The sequence below is a fragment of the Crassostrea angulata genome, chromosome 2, assembly GCF_025612915.1.
Source record: "Crassostrea angulata isolate pt1a10 chromosome 2, ASM2561291v2, whole genome shotgun sequence".
Lineage (NCBI taxonomy): Eukaryota > Metazoa > Mollusca > Bivalvia > Ostreida > Ostreidae > Magallana > Magallana angulata.
The window spans coordinates 81288694-81310114 of NC_069112.1; the positions used below are offsets into that span (position 1 = coordinate 81288694).

General features: G+C 34.2%; 2 protein-coding genes across 9 annotated transcripts in view; one reads left to right on the top strand and one right to left on the bottom strand.

The window, feature by feature from the left end:
- Positions 1 to 386: 386 nt before the first annotated feature.
- Positions 387 to 2779, bottom strand: LOC128173232 (acanthoscurrin-2-like). Its single transcript, XM_052838951.1, has 3 exons — positions 2633 to 2779; positions 1298 to 1729; positions 387 to 488 (listed from the first exon to the last, which is right to left on the bottom strand). Exon 2 carries the CDS (start codon positions 1711 to 1713, stop codon positions 1309 to 1311), a length of 405 nt encoding a protein of 134 aa, XP_052694911.1. The 5' UTR covers positions 1714 to 1729; positions 2633 to 2779; the 3' UTR covers positions 387 to 488; positions 1298 to 1308.
- Positions 2780 to 12825: 10046 nt separating this feature from the next.
- Positions 12826 to 21421, top strand: part of LOC128170591 (unconventional myosin-Va-like) — a 73292-nt gene continuing 64696 nt past the window's right edge. For 6 of the 8 annotated variants that reach the window (XM_052836370.1, XM_052836372.1, XM_052836377.1 and 3 more), the window contains exon 1: positions 12826 to 13147. In XM_052836370.1, coding sequence (XP_052692330.1) covers positions 13121 to 13147 — 27 coding nt within the window. In that variant the 5' untranslated portion in view covers positions 12826 to 13120. The remainder of the gene's footprint in view (positions 13148 to 21421) is intronic. The other 2 variants (XM_052836375.1, XM_052836378.1) reach the window with 1 other exon arrangement.

A 21421-nucleotide genomic window follows, 5' to 3' on the forward strand; every position in this document is an offset into this window, starting at 1 on the left:
TACCAAAAAGACTGAACAGAAAAATGAATAATTTCAAGAACTTTAGAAAAAGGAGCATTGTGCTTTAATAAGTATTTAGATAAATGATAGAAACTATTAAATTTCATCAATAAAGACGAATTTTCCCAATTGTCCTGTTTTAATGCTATTTTTTCCAATTGAAAGGGTCTCAGCCCCCAGTCCTACATGTATTGGTGAAAACACCACAGAATGTTTTGTTCCTGAGCTCGTGCAAGATTGATAAAATACAATAGTAGTAGTGGTGCTAGGAGATAGGAAGTTATCTAATTAAATTTTTTAAGATATTAATTTATTTATCCATTAACACAGAAATATATTTAGCTACACACTAATACAGGAATTTATCGCATCATAAAAAAGACAAGTTCTTGTTTCTTAAAGAAATGCTTTATTTTCTAAGATATTCTACACATAACATAACACAAACAAATGTAAGTCGGTCGTCGTCAAGGGAGGTCACACAGTGTCTGAAAAATCAAAACGAGGCAAGATCATCAACACAATATATAAAGTAAGTAATAAGAGGGCAAGAATATCACCAGACCAAATTATCAATAAGTCTTAATTATCTATTATTATTATTAGTCTTAATTTCAAATTAAAACGATGAAAAATTGATATGTGCAAGTCATGAATTTAAAATTTTGTATTATATGGTGAGACATTGTAAAATTTGGCTTCATTTATTCACTCCCCACTGGTCACTACACTGCATGTGTGCACATACTACACGGGTGCACACACTGCATGTATGCAGGAACTATAAAGGTCACGTTCTGCACGTGTGCACATACTACACGAGTGCACACACTGCACATTTACAGGAACTACAAAGATCACGTTTTGCACGTGTGCACATACTTAACAAGTCCATAAACTACATGTATGCACGCACTTCAAATGTTATGTACCGCTTCAGGTTTCAAAACACATCCCAAAATAGAAAGTCTACGGGGATTTCGCATTGCATCAGCCATATATAAGCCCGGATGATAATAATGAAAAATTTGCGCGAGGTGTCACGAGTACTTCCGAATGGAGAAAATATGTAAACATTTCCCATTATAAATCTGCGTAAGAAAATTGTTTTCGTTCCTGTGAACTTTTATGAGTGAAAAAGGATAATTTGTCATTGAAGATATCTTGGATATTTTCCATTCGACTGATCTTTCACAGGTATGTGAATTTTTTTTATAACAAATCATTAAAAGCTGATGGAACCAAGCAATAACTTTGGACAGACCATAAGTGTTTAAAACGTGGACTGTTCGCTCACCTTAAAACGTCTTAGTAATAGTTCTTCTTGTATCTGTATCCACCGCCGCCCATTGAAGGGTAACCTCCATAACCTCCTCCCCCGTACATTCCGCCCCCGTACATTCCACCCCCGTACATTCCGCCGCCCCCGTACATTCCGCCGCCCCCATACATTCCGCCGCCGTACATTGAGGGGTACCCCCCGTACATTCCACCCCCGGACATTCCACCCCCGTACATTCCGCCCCCGTACATCCCTCCGCCGTAAGGCATGGGGTATCCTCCGCCTATTGCACCGTATCTGTATCCACCTATGGCACCCATAGGTCCTCGCATGTACCCAGCCTGGATTCCTCCGCCCATGTAACCTGGGTATGTGCAGGATACGCAAGCAAGCACCAAAGTGACGGCGAGTAGAGAAAGTAGGGTCCTCATTGCGTTTTCTTTTTGTCTGAAATGATATAACATGTTAATGGTTATTATTTATCCTGTCATTTTGAAACGTTTGCAATTAATGAACATCTAACGATGCGCAATTGCATAAAAGGTGTTTTCCCGACCTTCTGGAATGAATACAATCATTCAGAATTTTCACGAAAGAAAAGAAATCCATACATTTACAAATGTCAGTAGTATCTTAATCCTTAGAAGATTTTGATAATATCTAAATATTGTTAAAATTTTTGTAACACCCTTTCAATAAATTTAAAAAAAAACGTGGCTTTTGTGTCCGGCTCTTCTTTTACACAGCATGATAGATTTCCGTTTATAGTTTTGAACTCATTGATGATAATTTAAAATGACATGTAATTTGAATCAAATTATATGCAAGTATGGTATGACGGCTTCAGTACAAATATAATCTCATATTTAACAATTAAAATACTTGGTGAGAAATAACTTGCCTGAAATGGGGGGGGGGGGTTACTACCGCACTTGTTTAGTTGATTGTGCCAGCTAGGACCAGCATTGTAATATTCATAATACAGTTTGAATGAGTACACATACATTTTAGTGACTGCTAGATTATGTCGTTTTGGTACATTTCAATTTTTTCCAATGTTTTCTAAAAACAAAATCAAACAATATAGGGGTATACATGCATGCTCAAGAGAGAGAGAGAGAGAGAGAGAGAGAGAGAGAGAGAGAGAGAGAGAGAGAGAGAGGAGAGAGAGAGAGATTTACAAATAGTTTACTAAAATTAAACGCTGCTTTTACAAAGTTTGAGAAACGCATGTTTTTTTAAGATCGAAGAATTGTTGGCTTATGTTTTGGGGGAAAAAAGTCAGAACATTTTGATTATCGTACTAATTGATTGTTTTAATTAATTGACTGTTTAATTAATGAGACTTACCAGATCACCGCAGTCCAATCTTGCTGTGACGAAGACCGGACGCCGCTTACTTTATATATACTCTCCATGTTGCATGGGGGAATTTTTCCTAATTAATGCTGTGTTCTAATTAATCACCCGCGGCAATTAACACGAGAGTGTCCGCCGAATTGACCGGTAGAGCATGTAGTCCGCGAGGACCAGACTACACGAGGCCAGACTCAGGTAATTGTCTGTTTCCGGCTTCGTCCATCTCTCCATTGCTATCTCTAAATTATGTTTAGCACAAACTCCTTTCGTCTTTAAGGAATGAGTCTTTTCTGGTTTTCGAGCTGTCAAACGTAAAATTGATGAATTGTTCATTAAATCAAGATGAAAGGAAATTAAAATAGTATATTTTTCTTTCTTTTTTACTATAATGGAACTTGGCATAGAAATAGTAATCAATGTTAAGAATCTAACAAGGAGTATATTTTTGGCGAAATATTGGCGTAGGAGAGTATCCCATGTTTCGCTATCCAGAATTGCTGTAGATTAATGAGTCTGTTTTAGCATTTTTAAAACAATAACATTAATGCTGGATTTTTTTAAATTAATGTGAACTAATGTTATGATACTGATACTTGGGTTTCAGAAATTGGTTTTAAGATTTGCCTACCAAAGTACATTTTTATAAGCTTTTTAAAGCGTCCATTCTAAACATTGATTTGTGTGGAAAAAAATCACTAAAATCAGTTTTTCTCTCTTATTAAATTATCAAATGGTCAATATATTAGATTTTCTGTCAATTTATATCTTTGTATACAGTCTTTATAATACGTAAAAATAAGAAATATTTTAATATTTGAAGCATAAAAAATTATCTTAATATCTTCAAAATGTAAGAAAAATAGAGGAAATGCGGGCTGAGCAATATCAATTTTAGTTTCAATATTTATTCCTATTGAGTAGTATAAGCTAATAGATATTCTATCATTTCATCGAAGAATAGAAACCTCATATCTTAAACAGATGTCAACATAACTGAAAAGAACTACATTTAATTTTATCATCCCATAAGATGAGCAAAAAGATAGTGACCTTGATCTGACTTTTATTCGAAAACAATATGGTCGAATTTCTGGTAGAAACATTTGGTAATATCATCTGTTTAACTGTTTCACCCTTTTATTAATTTCTTATTATAAGAAGTGTGTTTAATTACACGTGACTTTATGCTTGAGGTTTGTCTATTTATCTTTAAATGCATGAATGCCATTTTTATAGCATACTTGATTTGACTTTCCTCTCTCTCTCTCTCTCTCTCTCTCTCTCTCTCTCTCTCTCTCTCTCTCTCTCTCTCTCTCTCATTTCAGCCGAGATAAGGTCTTGAATTCAAACTATCTTCCCTAAACTTTAAATATGCTACATTCATTCATCGCTTCACGTATAAACAGCGATCATGTGTGGATCACATTATATTGGTCTGGCCTTTCCTGTCTTTACGGAGATGAATTATCCGGAAAGTCTGTAAATAAAGCCAGGAACTCTCGGCTACATGTGTTGTTAACATGTAAAAAATAACCCTCGTGGTGGAATCTCCTAGACAACACGCCTTGAATAAATTGCTCATCAGAGTGCGGAAGTCTTTTAGAAATGGAGGTAGATTTGGTCTATATTTGTATGGTGACATAGAGTCACCTGGGGCATTTATGTTTCTTGGAAGTTTAAAGTATCTCTATGCAATGCACGAATAACGTATAAAACTGCAAAGTAGTCATTATTATCAAGTTATGTGAAAAAATGAAAATACAGGAAATGTCATACATTAATGAATAGAGGAAGGAAATTATTCTGCTGAAATCAATGTTCAATATTTGATCACATCTAATTTCGTAATAATCGACGAAACAGGACAGAAATAGTTTATTTATCGGGAAAGAAAGGAACTTTCAGGGACTGTAAATGTTCTTTTACAACTTTTATAAAATGTAGACCAAATGTATAAAATAGCTACATTTTCAACCCCCTTAGTTAAAGGCAATCCAAATCAGGCGTGAAGACATTTTACCGCAGGCAAATAATATGGCCTGTGTAACGGATAGAAAACCAGTGGTTCCGACGATGAAGTCTTCTGATCAGTATATTCATTTAATTAAGTGATAAAGCTCTAAGAAAAATTATTTAAAGCTAAAACATTATTTCGAGGTTTATTTCAGTGAAATTTTACAATAAACAGTGATATTTATATCCGAAATGACGTACTAAATTGTATTGCGCAAGGTCACAATACCCGCATAACACAACGTTGCATTATCGCTTAAATCAATCCGGGTCACATAAGGGATTGTCTTAAAAGCTTCATAATATAAATAAATTGTATGAGATAAAAAGAACATTTATAATTGTGTATTGTATGTTGCAATATGAAGGATATCTATATATAGTGTGTGATATCCGACTCGTTGAAATGGTTAGCCTCGCGTATACACACCATTTCAACTCGTTGGATAAAGCAAATATAAAATCACACAATATAGATATCCTCTATTATCTCATACGTGTGGTGTATATTACCCGTGTGATAAACCTTTGCTATATCACACGGGTGATGCTATATCAAATACTTCCGGTCGGAACTACTTTTGACACAGCCCCTCGCTTCAACGCTTCAGTGACCTATTTTCGAAGATTTGCTAGTACTTTCATCATAACTATATCTACTACAAAAATTGATTTAAAAAATTGATTTAGTCAAAGATTTACAAATTACAAATATGAAGGAAAGCACATAACTGCGTAGCATAGGCATCGGAACCGGGGGGCTATTGTGAGATGGGGGGGGGGGGGGTCAGCCCCCCCCCCCCCCCCCCCCACGTTTTTTGCAAAGTTATACGTAACCGTAACGACAAGGCCCTTTTTTCTTGTTTGTCAAGATTTTTGATAAGTTTAGGCCCCTTCCGACTTTCAATTTGCTTTGTGAATTTTATAAAACTGCAAATTACGTTAACTATCAAGGAGTTCATCCTGACGACGCGATGAAAACAGAACGCTCTGGTTGTGTTTATATACAAGAACTTACCGAAATAATGTTTCATAAGACTTTTATTCCACCACCAGTAAGCATCCTTATTCACTATTTTCATTTTCGAAACATAAGGTTAGTGTTTTTCATAAAACATCAACAACTGTTCTTCGTTCGAGTCAATTCAAACTAACGAGCATTCGCAACTTCGTGAATGTCAACAAACTTGATTATTCAAGTCTTCTGATCAGTATTTCCATTTAATCAAGTGAATAAGCTCTAAAAAAAATTATTCAATGCTAAAAAAATACTTTAAAGTTTATTTCAGTGAAACCTTACATTAAAACAGTTAGATTAATCTCAGAAATAACGTACTAAATTATATGGCGCAAGGTCACAATAACCGCATAACGCAACGTTGCATCATCGTTTTTTATCTTTGAAAAAAATCAATTCGGGTCTATAAGGGACTGTCTCAAAAGTTTCATAATATAAATCAAATTGTATGAGATAAATAGAACATCTATAATTGTGTGGTTTTATATTTGCTTTATCCAACTCGTTGAAATGGTTATATTCGCTCGGCAAGCCTCGCGAATATATACACCATTTCAACTCGTTGGATAAAGCAAATATAAAACCACAGAATATAGATATCCTCTATATATTAATTAAATGGTTGTATTCGCTTGGTAAGCCTCGCGTATATACATAATTTCAACTCGTTGGATAAAGCAAATATAAAATCACACAATATAGATATCCTCTATTATAATTTATTTTTTTCAATATTACACATTCTGCACAAACATGGTGTCTATCTATATCTCACAAAAGCCACAGAAGTGCTAGAGAGAAAGAACCATGTTTTATGGTAACAAGTAATGCTATACAGCATGAATATTTTCATCATCACTTAGTCCCAAATAAATAAAACATTAATATTTTAATTTTTTTTATGTACTATGTATGTATGAATATTGAAAATATATACATGTATCAGCATTATTAATCAAATCTCCCGGGATAATTTAAAATGATCCATACATTATGACACATTCAGAACAAAAAAAAAAACATTGTTGTCACTAGTATTTGGGAGTTGATTTTAATCAACTCTCTTATGCAGTTACTCTGGCAAACCGAAAGTGAAATAGTGTTTGGACCTGGGTTGATTTTATTCATTATCATTTATTTTTAAATCAACTTTTCTTGCGTGGCAATTAGTTTCTAGTCTGTATTTAAATTACGCACTTCACTTGTAATATGAAATTTTATTAGACTTTTCCGACAAGAATTTAGAGAAATCCCATATGAATCATGTTGTGTAATATTTCAAAATATATTTCAAACTATGTATTAGTAATCAAAACAATTCTAAAAATGGTATGGATCTAAGCACTATTGATATCGAACTCTAGTCTCGTTCAACCAGACGCTCAGCTGTCTCCGTTAATCTCCGACAAGCAACAGAGCCTCACTGTTTGTCGGAAATTTAAGGAGACAGCCGAGCGTTTGGTTGAACGAGACTATATTAAACTTTGGCGTAGAAATACATGAGACTACAAAAATATCTAAATTGTTCGTAGTATATAAAATCTGACTATTTTCTAAGTGTTTGTAGATACGTTTCCTTGAAAAACAATGCTTCAGCATACATTACATCGAATTTTTGTATTATTTTCAAGAACTAATAAGACTTGTCAGCGGTGATGATTTGTGCTTAGGTCCAAACACTGTTTCACTTTCGGTTTGCCAGAGTAACTGCATAGGAGAGTTGATTAAAATCAACTCCCAAAAATTCGATGTAATGTATGCTGAAGCATGGTTTTGCAAGGAAACGTATCTACAAACACTTAGAAAATAGTCAGATTTTATATACTACGAACAATTTAGATATTTTTGTAGTCTCATGTATTCCTACGCCAGAGCTAATATAGTCTCGTTCAACCAGACGCTCGGCTGCATGTTTCCTTAAATCTGCGACAAGCAGAGAGGGGGCTCTCTTGCTTGTCGGGTATTAACGGAGACAGTCGAGCGTCTGGTCTAACGAACGTAGAGTGCTTGGATTCATACAATTTTTAGAATTGTTTCGATTACTAATACATACTAGTATTTGAAATCTATCTTTAAATATTACACAACATGATTCATATGGGGTTTCTCGAAATTCTTGCCGGAAAAGTCTAAAAATTAATATTTTTTAAAAATGCGTAATTCAAATACAAACTAGAAACTAATTGCCATGCAAGATAAATTGATTTTAAAATAAATGATAATCGATAAAATCAACTCCCATCAGTACTTCAGTACTTTGATTATACTTAGTGTGGATAGGGAGTGAGCGCCTCAATGCACCGGATGTTGACGTCAGAGAGGTATTACAAGCCAGCAGAAAAAAGGTACGGATTGGCTAATTGCTGAAATAATGTACATTTTAAAGTAAAATTATGAATTTTTAAATTCAATGATGAAATGAAGAAAAATGCAGATACTATAAAGAGATGAGAGGGGATAATATAGGACAGGGGTGTCATTATAGAGACTTGGATTCATTTGCTGCGAATCGCTGTGAGTTGCAGTGGGACCCTGTACATTTTCTAGTAATTTTTTGTTAGTACTAGGGATGAACTTCAAATGTGACCAAGGATATGTCTGTTAGTAAAATAGCAACCCAGCCAAAGGTGTTTAGGGTAACATTGAGTTCTATGAATTGGTACTTTTAACAGTTATCATGATGGCCATTTTTAGACTATATATATTTATCTTCTCAAGAAGGAGAGCTTTATGTAAAGTGATGGTAAATTATTGTAGATTCCTTATTTTACGGGAGTACTTTATTCCGGGATTCAACGGTTTTCCATCAAATCGCGAGAACATAAAATTGCGAATGTTGAAATTTATCATAGTTCCATGTAGTTTACATGTGTTTGAAAATTAAAAGCGATATTTTAAAATTCACGAGACGGGCTTCTCGCGATTTTACGCGGATATTAATTCCTCGCGTTAAATTGGGAATTTACAGTATTCAAATTCATATCTAAATATCTGGATTTTTTCTTTAATAGTCCATGGATCTAAATATCTAATGCAGATCTGAAGGGCTGTTTGTTTACATTCCACACGAGTTATCTTTCTTGTGCTCGTGAAAAAAAGATCTATTGAATTCCCATTTTGATATATACATAGCTATTTTTAGACATCGAGTCATAACATTGTGGTGTAATTATTTGTTAGATAATGTTTATCTGTAGGAGATATCTGTATAGTAGATTTCTGTAGGAGATATCTGTAGATGACTAAGCGATATTTTTAAGAGATACCTGTACGAAATATCTGTAGAAGATGTCTGCAGGAGACTATGCGACATCTGTAGGAGATATCTGTATCTTGGAGATATCTGTAGGAGACATCTGAAGGAGATATCGATCTGTATGAGACTAAGCAATATTTAGAGGAGAATATGCGAAATATAGGACTCATGGGGATATTTCTTGTTTGTTGTTCATTGTCTTGCATTACTTTAGAACATAAATATAATTGTACATGCAACATACTTTAAAACGTCGTTAAAACAATAACAACAACGGTCCTTGCTAATTGAAGATGATACATGATTTTGTAGATACGTGAAAAACGCGTAAGTATAACGATTATTTCAAAAACCATCACGCTATATTTACGTTTGTTCATAAATATAAATGGCACAATACCGTAAATATATCTGTTAGGTTTATTTTTGTGCCTTTTTTTTTAAAATCCACTCAGTGTGGTGTGGTCTGAATAATGATTTCCTATCTTTAAAATAAGATTTTTTAACTATGCTGTAAATAAGTTAATGTCGATGTGTTGTTAAAAAAAAAGGGGGGGGGGTGGCAGAGACTTAAAATTAATAGCAAAATATTTCTATAAAACTTTACCAAATCATATAGCCTGTTTGAAGCATTGAGCTAATACGTATCGAGGGGAAAAACAGAAATAGTTAAACAAAGAACTCTATATGATATTAGTCAAATTTGGCCCCTATAATTCGCCATTTTTTAAGTGTTTCAGGAAAATTAATTTGTTGCATTAAAAAGTTGACATAAAATATATGTTTTTTCTCCTATTTGTTTATTTGATTTATAAGCAGTCACAGGCAGTATATGACGTCAGAATTGACGCTATTTTTCCAATTTAATCAAAATCTGTAAAAAAAAAAAAAAAAAAAAAAAAAAAATACATTTTTCTTTCCTTTTTTAGAATGGGAAATATAGAGCGACTCTTTGAACAAGAACGAATTTTTTGTCTCTTATAAGTACTGGAGAGATACATCTTTGGTGAAAATACTTTGTTCGTTCAAGCAGTCGCTCAATGTTTTATTAAAGAAAAACTGCTTGAAAACAAGTCATTTTTTGCTAAAAATGCAAAAATGACGGGAAAATGTAAATTTATGTCATATTTTTAAATTGTGGGCATTTAAATCAAAATGAAAAAAATTCGAATGTATATCTATACAGATAAAAACAAAGAATTACAGGGGGGGGGGGGCATTTTAGGCTCAAACCATATACATGTATAGTCTTATATTTGTGTGCATAAGTATAATAAGAGTTTATTTTAAAATAATGTAAAATATTAAAAAAAAAAAAAGTTATAAAAATTATACACGATGAAAATGACGCGTTATAATTTTTTACCCTTTTCAGACGATGTTATAACGTTACGTCATATATTTGTGACGTTATTTCTCTGTTTTGTCAAAAATGTCATAAGCACCCTTTTCTCATGGGCGCCTGTGTACATGCAGTGTGTTTTTGTTCGTTTGTTTGTTTGTTTTTGGGGGTGGGGGTTGGGGGGGGGGGGGGGGTGCTTGAATGATTTCATTCATGAAATTATAAATGATATATACTTTAACTGTTGTTTTTATATTCACAAAAGTTGTATAAATGTACATGTATTACTAAAAGTTTTAAAAAGCTTCTAAAAGACTTATAAAATATTTCACTATGATTTGATTAGTATCCCGAATTACTCCTCTCCGCAACCACCTGTGACAGGGATATATCGGTCATGTTATGGGAAACGCCATTTGGGGGCAATTGGGGCGGAGACTTATAGTATGAACATGATCCAACTTCATATTTGGATTAAAATTGACAATGTTTACGGATTGTTTTTAAACTGATGTTAAATTAGTAGCTTTATTAAATGAGTTAAATATAGGCAAATTACGAACATTTTGGCTATTTTAGACTGTGTTTTTCCAAGAGAGATAAACATAAAACCACTGCTCACCATTTGGAAATAAAAAAAACACTGCTTGATTAGGGAAAAAGGGGCCACATATTGTCCCTGAAAAGGTACTGCTAAATCCCTACATGAGATAACGAGAATTTTATATTTGAACTATATATGATATAAGTTAAATTTTGCCCCCATAATTCGCCATTTTTTAAAGTGGAACAATAAAATGTTATGTTAATTTTTTGAAGAGTGGATAAAAAATATATTTTTCACCTATTTATTTGATTTTTTTTGCACTCAGTTGCAGTATATGACGTCAGGAGTGACGCTATTTCTATAACTCATTAAAAATCAGTCAAAAATTGACATTTTTCTTATCTTTTAACGAATGTGAAATATAGAGCGCATGCTTGAACAAGGACAATTTTTTTGTCAGTTATCAGTCTTAGCTAGTTACTTCTCTGATTAAAATATTTTGTTTGTTCTGAAAGCATGCGCTCTATGTTTTCTGAAAGAAAAACAGCTTGAAAACAAGCTGTTTTATGCTAAAAATGCAAAAATGGCGGGAAAAGGTAGTTTTTTATGATATCATATTTCTAAACTGTGGGCACTTGAATCATAATAAACATGATGTAAAAACATCACATATATATCTGTACAAAGAAAACAAAGAATTACAGTAAAATGATGATGTTCATTTTAGGGGGCCATTTTAGGCCCATATCATATATATTCCTTAAATGTAAATAATTTTAACTGTAAACAACTTTTGAGATTCCGCAAATTTATTCCAATATATAAATGTGCGTGTCGTTTCTAGAAATACTTGATAGAAAATCAGAATTACTCAACTGCAATTACACATGTCGTAGTATAGCATTTCATTTGCACTTAAATTTAGGTAAGTATAAGATTATCAGATAACTAAAATATATCCGTATTAAACAAGAATTAGATAGATGCAAACATTTAAATATAACTCTTTCTCTCTTCTTAATTCATGCAAGTATTATGTACCATACTATTGAAGTTATCAATTGATATGGACATAGTTTACAGTATTTATAAAATATAAAAGGCTAGTACAAATGATAATATATAACATATCCTAAGTAAGGGTGGGACAAAGCGTACAGTAACTCCTTATACGTAGCTATATATATAGGTAGGCTACATACACCTGTTAATAAATAATATCATATTGTACTTACACAATAAATATTTTAAAAATCCAAAATGAAATGCATGCAATATCCACGTGCATGTTCTCATACAGTGTATACCATCTAAATAATCAGCTATATAAAGTGTACGTAAGGTTTGTATTATATAACCCTTTTTATGTTATTCTAGAGATCTGACAAACTGATCCACCAAACAGGTTTATATGTTCTTTGATACAATTTGAAATAACTATTTCTTCTAAATTCGTTCATGAATATTTCGTATATAAAGGTATAATCTAATTAATCTAACAATTAATCATGTTATATATACATGTACATATATAGACATAAAATTAAACTTTTATTCTAACTTACATTCAGATGATGTGTCCCGGTGGAGGGCAATTTTCAAATGGTTGTATTAAATAAAACAAATATCGAAATAATATTCATTTGAAAGCATCGATTGACTAATGGAATATTGTTTTTAAAAAATACTATAAAGAGAGCGACACATACATACATAGTCTAGTGGGTAGGTCACCCGATTCACACCCGACAGGTCCGCGGTTCGACACACCGTCACGGCACTGACTTTTATTTAAATATTTAATTGATACAAAAATATTTTTAAAACACATATGTAACATAATCACGATTAGATAATTTTGTTTCAATTTCAGGCCACATGCGATTGTGTCTGCAATAAAACTTACTCCAGAGTGTAATTTAATTGTTATGCTACGGGTGAGGATAAAATTTATTTCAGAAACAACAGACACCGGTCTTTAATTTGATCGGGCTCGGAGTTGAGGTCATGCGTCACACGACAACACGACGAAAATACCTGAGATCATTCCGATAGGTGACAGTCCGTCAGCGGAATGTTTGAAGTGCACCTGGAAAACCGTTAAGCGTGTAAGTGACAAGATCAGAGATAAAACTCGGAGTTCTAGGGTGGGCGGACAGAGAATACTAGCGGAGAGAAAACTTGAGGTCAGAGAAAAGAATTCAACGATGCAGAGGTCCGTCTTGTAGCCATGAGACTCGATCCCGGCATAAATTGTTGACAACACGAGTGGATGAAAAAAGTGAGGGGCGCCATTTAGCAGGATGACGTCTGCGGAACTTTATGTTCAGGTAAAGTTGACTCTTTCTTACAATCCCTGGACACATCATATGATAGGGGCCCCCTTATATGATGGTCAGAAATCGCTGGACTCCGAGGCCTCTGAGGGAATTTTTCTGGTCGTTTTTACGGTAATTGATTCTGTGTTGTGTCACCTGTGTCATGCATTACACACCTGAGGCAGGTGTTAACGGTTTAACGAGAGGCGGATCCGGAATTCTATGGCAGGCCAGGTGGACTCTAGCAGAGTAATTTAGAAACTCTGGGGCACTCTTTCCATGTTGTGGCCTGTATTTGGCCATGTTTGATGTTGGTGCATTCGTGTATATATACAAACACATTGTTTGTATGACTTGTTTGTGGACTTCTGTTGTGAACACTTAGAAGTTTGTGTGTAAGAATTTTCTGCTACATGTGTGACTGAGTGCCCTGTGTCCTGTGTTATAAGTACTGTAGCGGTATAAGAATCGTACACACTTAATTTTGGCTCTGTATGTATTAGCATTTATTGAGTGAATTTGAGTCCAAATGAGCGAGTCCTGAGTGCCCCTCTCCCACCAGGCCCGATCCCCCATTACCCTCAAAGCCTCATACCTCGGGCATAACTCGAGTAACGAGTTACTTGGAGTAACGAGTTACTTGTCTTTTCTTTATCAACATTCTCACCAAGGTTACAAATTACTGGCATCAGTAATTTCATTTTATGAATAAACAAATGTAACCCCTACCCCCTTTATGAAGCTTGTCTTTTCCACAAATTGATTGTACAAGCATTGTTGGACATCGCAAAGTAGACCTGAAGAAAAATTGACCGCGCTGTCTTTACAAGAAGTATTAAAAATTTTACACTGATGTCTCACTTCCTATACAATTTCAAATTCAATTTCTTTATTAACCAATTAAGGGCCCTCAAGGGGCAACATGAAGACTGTACATACAACATCCAATGTACATAAAACATTCAATAAACATATACAAGAGGGAAAGAGCTGGATGATTGAACAAAAGTCATTCATATGATTCTTAGCAAGATCAGCAATACCCCCCCCCCCCCCCCCCCCATAAATAAAGGTCACTGGTCCGATTGGATCTGATGAATTGATTTGCATTGAGTGAAGCTTACAGCTTTTACAAGGAGTTCAGTGTTTTTGATAAGCATTATGAATTAAACTGATCTGTTAACTCCATGAAATTTAAGACTGCTTGTTGTATGAATGCGTGTTATAATGATATGTTAAGGAAGGAAATTACTTTCACTATGGGATAAATTTATCCAGGGACTATTTTAGGCAACCAAAAGATGCGAAAAAGAAATAAGACATCTCCTCTAAAACATTTCCTTGTTTTATGGTATAAATATATTCATTGCTTTTTAATACCTTTTCACAAAAAAACCCCTGAATGAATCTCATTTGTGAAACTAGACCTTGTTTACTTATAAAAGGCAATGTCAGCAGAGTTATGCATCATTGTTTTGCTTAATAAACATGTAACTGGATAGATAAGTGGTATTTATTTGAATTATTTCACTTCCAGATAAAGCGAACAACAGAATCATTATCTTTTCTACGTGTATAAAAAACTGTGGAAGGGAGACAATGAGATTTTTATTTCACTTCCTGTAGATTACATTATGATATTTTCCATCACCCATCAGTACTACTTAATTCTGTGATCCCACTGTTCTGTATCAAATTGCGAGAATATAAAATCGCGAATGAGGAACTTTTATCATTACTTCTTATAGTTCTCAACTGCAAGAAAAATAACGGCGAGATTTTTAAATCCACAAAGGATGCTTCTCACGATTTTACATGGATATTAATTCCTTGCGTTGAATTAGGAATCTACAGTAAATTTAGGATGGTTGGGGAGGGGGAAGGGGAAGGGGGCGTGTTACTGAAAATGAAAACATCAGGAGGAGAGGGGAGGAGGGGGGGGTTCGTTGATGATTTCTTCTTGTCCTTTTGTCAGATTATACTTAATTTACATGTCCAGTAGCAATGAGAAGAGGGGGGGGGGGGGGTGGCTGGTAGGTTGGGGTGGTGGGGGTTAAATAAAGACGAGCCATAATAATATTCTCCTTAAGGTTGTATTTCTATTCTTTATAAAAATTTCTGGGTATGAACTGTCAGTTGTCAAAGATTTTTAAAATACCCCCCCCCCCAAAAAAAAAAGAAGGAAGAAAAAATTAGCAAGCTGTAAAAGTCTTGATTTCTTTGTTTTTATATGGACTGGGTTTTTTTTATATACATTTTTAAAAATCTTTTAAATGGAATCTACATGATTATCATGTATCTCAAAAACGTTTCAAGTCTCTGTTGTTTTATTATACTATTAAGATCAATGCAGCATTTGTATAACTACTTAGATATAGCGGACATTTTAATTTTGTGGAGTTTTAATGTACTGGGTTTTATAGAATTTGATAAATCTGAGGTTACAAGGATGTTACACCAGGACCTCGGTGTGGGCAGGGAATCAGCTGATAGCCGAAGCATTGCGCAATCACAGTGTCAAAAGTCTCGGGGTTATGTCACCAGGATTTTAACTTCAGTTAAATGTCTAGCGGACGGTCACACCTCGTTGGAGATAGATTCAGAGATGTTCACACCTGATTGGAGTCAGTGTTGTCGGTTTCTCTTTTTTTTTTTTTTACAATGTTAGATTTAAAACACAGAGTAAGACTTGTTGTTGATCAGACTCTAGGAGAACATTCTGTTTTCTTGCTCTGTGCATGTTTTTTTGTTGAAAACATTTCTGAGTTGAACAGGACAGCAATTTCCTTTTTACAGCAAATTTTTTATCTTCTTCTCGCCGTTACAAATAAACTTTAAAATATTTCCTGTGTATGAAAGTTAACAAACATTTGAGGATAAGTCGAATAGATAATTTACATTTGTCATGCTGTTAATGAATCAATATAAAAACTAGACATTTTGAATCAAATGATTATGAAATAGAACAATTTTAGCAAGAGCTTGGACTTTGGGTACTTGGGTCAAACAGCAATGTGACATAGGCCAGTCTATTTCATTGTAGGCCACTCAGCCATGGCTCTTTGAAATCAACAAGATTTGTCTGGTTTTTGAGCTAAGACTAACCAATCAGTGTTCATTACGCTTGAAATCAGCATCAATTTAAACTTGTTTGGACGCAAGAAATAGATAATTACGCCGTACCAAAAGTCCAAGGCCTTGTTAAAATGGTTCTCTCTGAAAATTTTCCCATTGCAACCCCTACACAAGATTATAAGCAAGGTTCAAATTAAAGAAAGTCGGAGTCTCACTTTATACATGAATATTTTACTCAGGCCTGTTGGTAACTGTTTGAAGAAATTTACCTTCTATTACCTGTCATGTAGAAACAAAGGTGAATGCTCTCTATTAATTACTCTCAGTCTTTTGATTTTACATGAGACAATGCAACATAAACCTATCATTGTGCAACAAAAAAACATATCACCCCTAATAAGTGACCCTGCCTATATGAGCGTCACCTCCAGCTTTTTTCAGTTATTCGAAAAAAAGGACCCCCCTTTAGTTGCCTTATAATAAAGTTTTTAGTCTTTCATTAAAGCAATATGAGCTGTATTTTCTAGAATTTTATTTTGCTGCAAAAACCTGCTAGTATGCTAAGTCAATATGTAACTTAAACATTTATGAAAAAATAAGATTTGAAAAATTCATTTTTTTAAAATGAAATTTATTAATATAAAAATTAATTTTTGTCAGAGGAAAGATTTAGCTTCTTAGGAATATATAGCAGTTCATTTTTTGTACAGGACGACAATAATTCAATTTTGCTTCAATTAAGGCTTCTTAATGGCTTTTCCCACAAAAATAAGGCTAACACAAATTAAAAATCCATGGTATTTTTTGTCATATTAGTAGAAAATAACATTTTCGTAAAAAAAAAATTCAGCTCATATTTTTTTAAGGATTGCTGGTCTTTTAAAAAGTCCCATCTCAAGTCCTGGTATATCTAACCATCGGATATCTTTATTATCCATAATGCAATTACAAATGATAGCGAAAATGAAATAATGAAAGTTGCAATTGGGTATTTTGTTTGAAGCGGTAGTGTCAAAAGATAATTTAAAACAGATATACTATGAATGACATTCTAAATAATGAATATTACCTGAAGGTGAAAGTTGTATACCAGTTCTCAAAAGAGTTATGAATCTTACACCAACTCACAAACAACTCATGACAACTCATAATATCTCACAATATCTCACAGAATCAAAATTTCACATCATCTTACAGCTTCTTAAAAGAATCTCACAACATTTCAAAACAATTCACAACAACCCACAATGTCTCAAAATAATTCACAACTCAAATTATCTCACTATGACACATAACATCTCAAAACATTTCAAAACAACTCACAACATCTCAAATGGTATGCAACATCTCACAAACATCTCTAAAATACTCAAAACATTTCACAGCATCTCGCATCATTACAACACTACAGCACTCCTGACCTGTTTGTTGATCCTTCCAATCCCCCTAGATTGGTACTGACTGTGTACTGAATGTATGGCCCGCTGTGACATCAGTCAGTAAGCTGGAGATGGGAGACTGTGTAGCTGACATTTGAGTCATTACTTAATTTGTCCATTTACCAGTGATGATTTAGCACAGTGTGTTGTGATGCTGCGTGGGGTTAGGCCAATACAACTGTTGTATATGTTGTTGATGACTGTAATTCCTTAGAGATGACTGTAACTCCTTAGAGATGACTGTAACTCCTTATAGATGACTGTAACTCCATAGAGATGACTGTAACTCCATAGAGATGACTGTAACTCCATAGAGATGACAGTAACTCCTTAGAGATGACTGTAACTCCTTAGAGATGACTGTAACTCCATAGAGATGACTGTAACTCCTCAGAGATGACTGTAACTCCTTATAGATGACTGTAACTCCATAGAGATGACTGTAACTCCAAAGAGATGACTGTAATTCCTTAGAGATGACTGTAACTCATTAGAAATGACTGTAACTATCTAAGTCTGGTTGCAGATATTTTTGTAGATATGACAAGTTGTTAATTTTGTCTCTGAAATTCTTAAAAAGAAATAAAGAAAAAGAATAACTTCTTGCACATGTAAATAAATCATCCCTGAGATAAGTTCTTAACTTAACATGTATCCCATCATCAGTGTGAAATAAATTCTTTATTGTGAGATAGAGTCTTATTGTGAGATAGAGTTCTCATAGTGAGATAGAGTCTTATTGTGAGATAGAGTCCTTATTGTGAGATAGAGTCTTATTGTGAGATGGAGTCCTTGTTGTGAGATAGAGTCCTTATTGTAAGATAGAGTCCTTATTTTGAAATAGAGTTCTTATTGTGAGAAAAATTCTTTATTTATTGTGAGAAAATCTGATTGTGAGATAGAGTCCTCATAGTGAGATAGAGTCTTATTGTGAGATAGAGTCTTTTTTGTGAGATAGAATCTTATTGTGAGATAGAGTCTTACTGTGAGATAGAACCTTTTGTGAGATAGAGTCTTATTGTCAGATAGAATCTTATTGTGAGATAGAGTCCTTATTGTGAGATAGAGTATTATTGTGAGACAGAGACTTATTGTGAGATAGAGTCCTCATTGTGAGATAGAGTCTTACTGTGAATAGAGTCTTATTGTGAGATAGAGTCCTTATTGTGAGATAAAGTCCTAATTGTGAGATAGAGTCCTTGTTGTGAGATAGAGTATTATTGTGAGATAGAGTCTTACTGTGAGGAGTCTTACTGTGAGATAGAGTCTTTCTTGTGAGATAGAGTCCTAATTGTGAGATAGAGTCTTACTGTGAGATAGAGTCTTTGTTGTGAGATAGAGTCCTTATTGTGAGATAGAGTCTTATTTTGAGATAGAGTCTTATTTTGAGATAGAGTCCTTATTGTGAGATAGGGTCTTTGTTGTGAAATAGAGTCCTTATTGTGAGATAGAGTCCTTGTTGTGAGATAGATTCTTATTGTGAGATAGTCCTCATTGTGAGATAGAGTCCTTGTTGTGAGATAGAGTATTACTGTGAGATACAGTCCTTATTGTGAGATAGAGCCTTATTTAAGAAATGAACTCAATGTCTACCCAAGTTATACTCGTATAACCTGGGTTGGGGCAATTTACGCTTTATAATCCGCATGTATCCAAGGGAGGCTACTATGACGTTCAAGTGATTCTTCTTTCGCGGATTATAAAAAAGCGTAAATTGCTCCAACCCAGGTTATACGAGTATAACTTGGGTAGATATTGAGTTCATTCCTTATAATTTAATTTTCTGGAATTTGCTGTACAAATTGAGTCCATTTTACTTTTAAAAATGATATAAATCTGTTCAAAATTCAAACGTAACGTCAAGTGAATTAGTACGTTGGTGCATTGTGACGTGTCTTGTGACGTGCAAACCAGGTTATACAAATTTAACTAAATTTTTCTATCCAATCAAATGCCGCGTTACAACCAGAATTAAATTATTGTGAGATAGAGTCCTTGGTGTGAGAAAGAGTCTTTTTGTGAGATAGAGTCCTTATTGTGAGATAGAGTCTTATTGTGAGAAAGAGTCCTTATTGTGAGATAGAGTCTTATTGTGAGATAGAGTCTTATTGTGAGATGGAGTCCTTGTTGTTGGATAGAGTCCTTGTTGTGAGATCAAGTCCTTATTTTGAGATAGAGTCTTATTGTTAGATAGAGTCTTATTGTGAGATAGAGTCTTATTGTGAGATAGAGTCTTGGTGTGAGATAGAGTCCTTATTGTGAGATAGAGTCTTATTGTGAGATAGAGTCTTATTGTGAGATAGAGTCTTATTGTGAGATGGAGTCCTTGTTGTTGGATAGAGTCCTTGTTGTGAGATCAAGTCCTTATTTTGAGATAGAGTCTTATTGTGAGATAGAGTCTTATTGTGAGATAGAGTCCTTGTTGTTGGATAGAGTCCTTGTTGTGAGATCAAGTCCTTATTGTGAGATAGAGTCTTATTGTGAGATCAAGTCCTTATTGTGAGATAAAGTCCTTATTGTGAGATCAAGTCCTTATTGTGAGATAGAGTCCTTGTTGTGAGATAGAGTCCTTGTTGTGAGATCAAGTCCTTATTGTGAGATAGAGCCCTAAAACTTTATGGGAAGTAAATGTTTGGGCAAGTTTAACCCCCCTCCCCTAATTCTCTATTCCCAATATGTTGAATGTAAAAGGCAAGATAAAGATTGTGGCGTGACCTGGAGTTGAATTCAGTACCCCTATTTGTCTTGTTAGGTCATTAACCGCTTGGTCAGGTGGTATACCGCTTGGTCAATTTGTACCAGATGCCCAAATGTGAGCCCTGACTGAACTACACTGTAATATTTTGTATCTCCAGTATCTCAGTAATGATTTAGTTTCTTTAGAAAAACAACCCACTCTCATCATCTTGATAACAACAATTTTAAGAGGAGTTGAATGGGTCACTGATGTTCCATAGAGTATACTGCTGTTATTTACAGAGAGAGCTACTGTTAGTAGATTCATTAGATTTGGTGGGGGTTCAATTTTCGTGGAATTCGTGGGTACCTCTCAGCCACGAATTAACATCCTCCACGAATTAATAAATTAGAATTAAAAGTCATATTTCCTTTTGTAGGTATTAGAAAATACACGAAATTAAGTCCCCATGAACCTATAAAATTTCAGCAATCCACGAATATTGGCCCCCACGAATTCTAATGATTCCACAGTATTTAGTACTTAATTATGGGACACCATTTTAAAACTAGGTTGATGAAGAACAAAAATTGAACCTACTCTGGCCTTTTTCTCTGTTGGTGTATGTATGAATCAATTGTTACACATTGCCAAGGGATAATTACATCAAACCATTTATTTGTGTAATCATCAAATCTGTACAACTTGAACCAGCATTCTGTCATTATGAATAAATATTCTGATAGTTAGCCTCAATACTACTGTAGGTCCCCAGTCACATGGAACAGGGATCTAGAGCCTTACTATGAAAAATCTCAGGATTAATCCAATGAGATGATAATCCAATCAAAGGATAATCCAGCGAGATAATCCACTTGGATGTTTATCCGTTCTGAAGTTAAAAAGTGTAGTTTTTTTTTAATGGAAAAGTAACTGCTTGCTGTGACTAACATATTTACAGGCGATTTCATTGTCCGACTTTTCTATATGTATTAGATACAATTTGTGTGTATAAGTTTTTCTGTGAATGGAAAAGTTACGATGCACAGTGTCTGACATTTACAGGCGATTTCATTTTGATACTTTTTTGTAGGT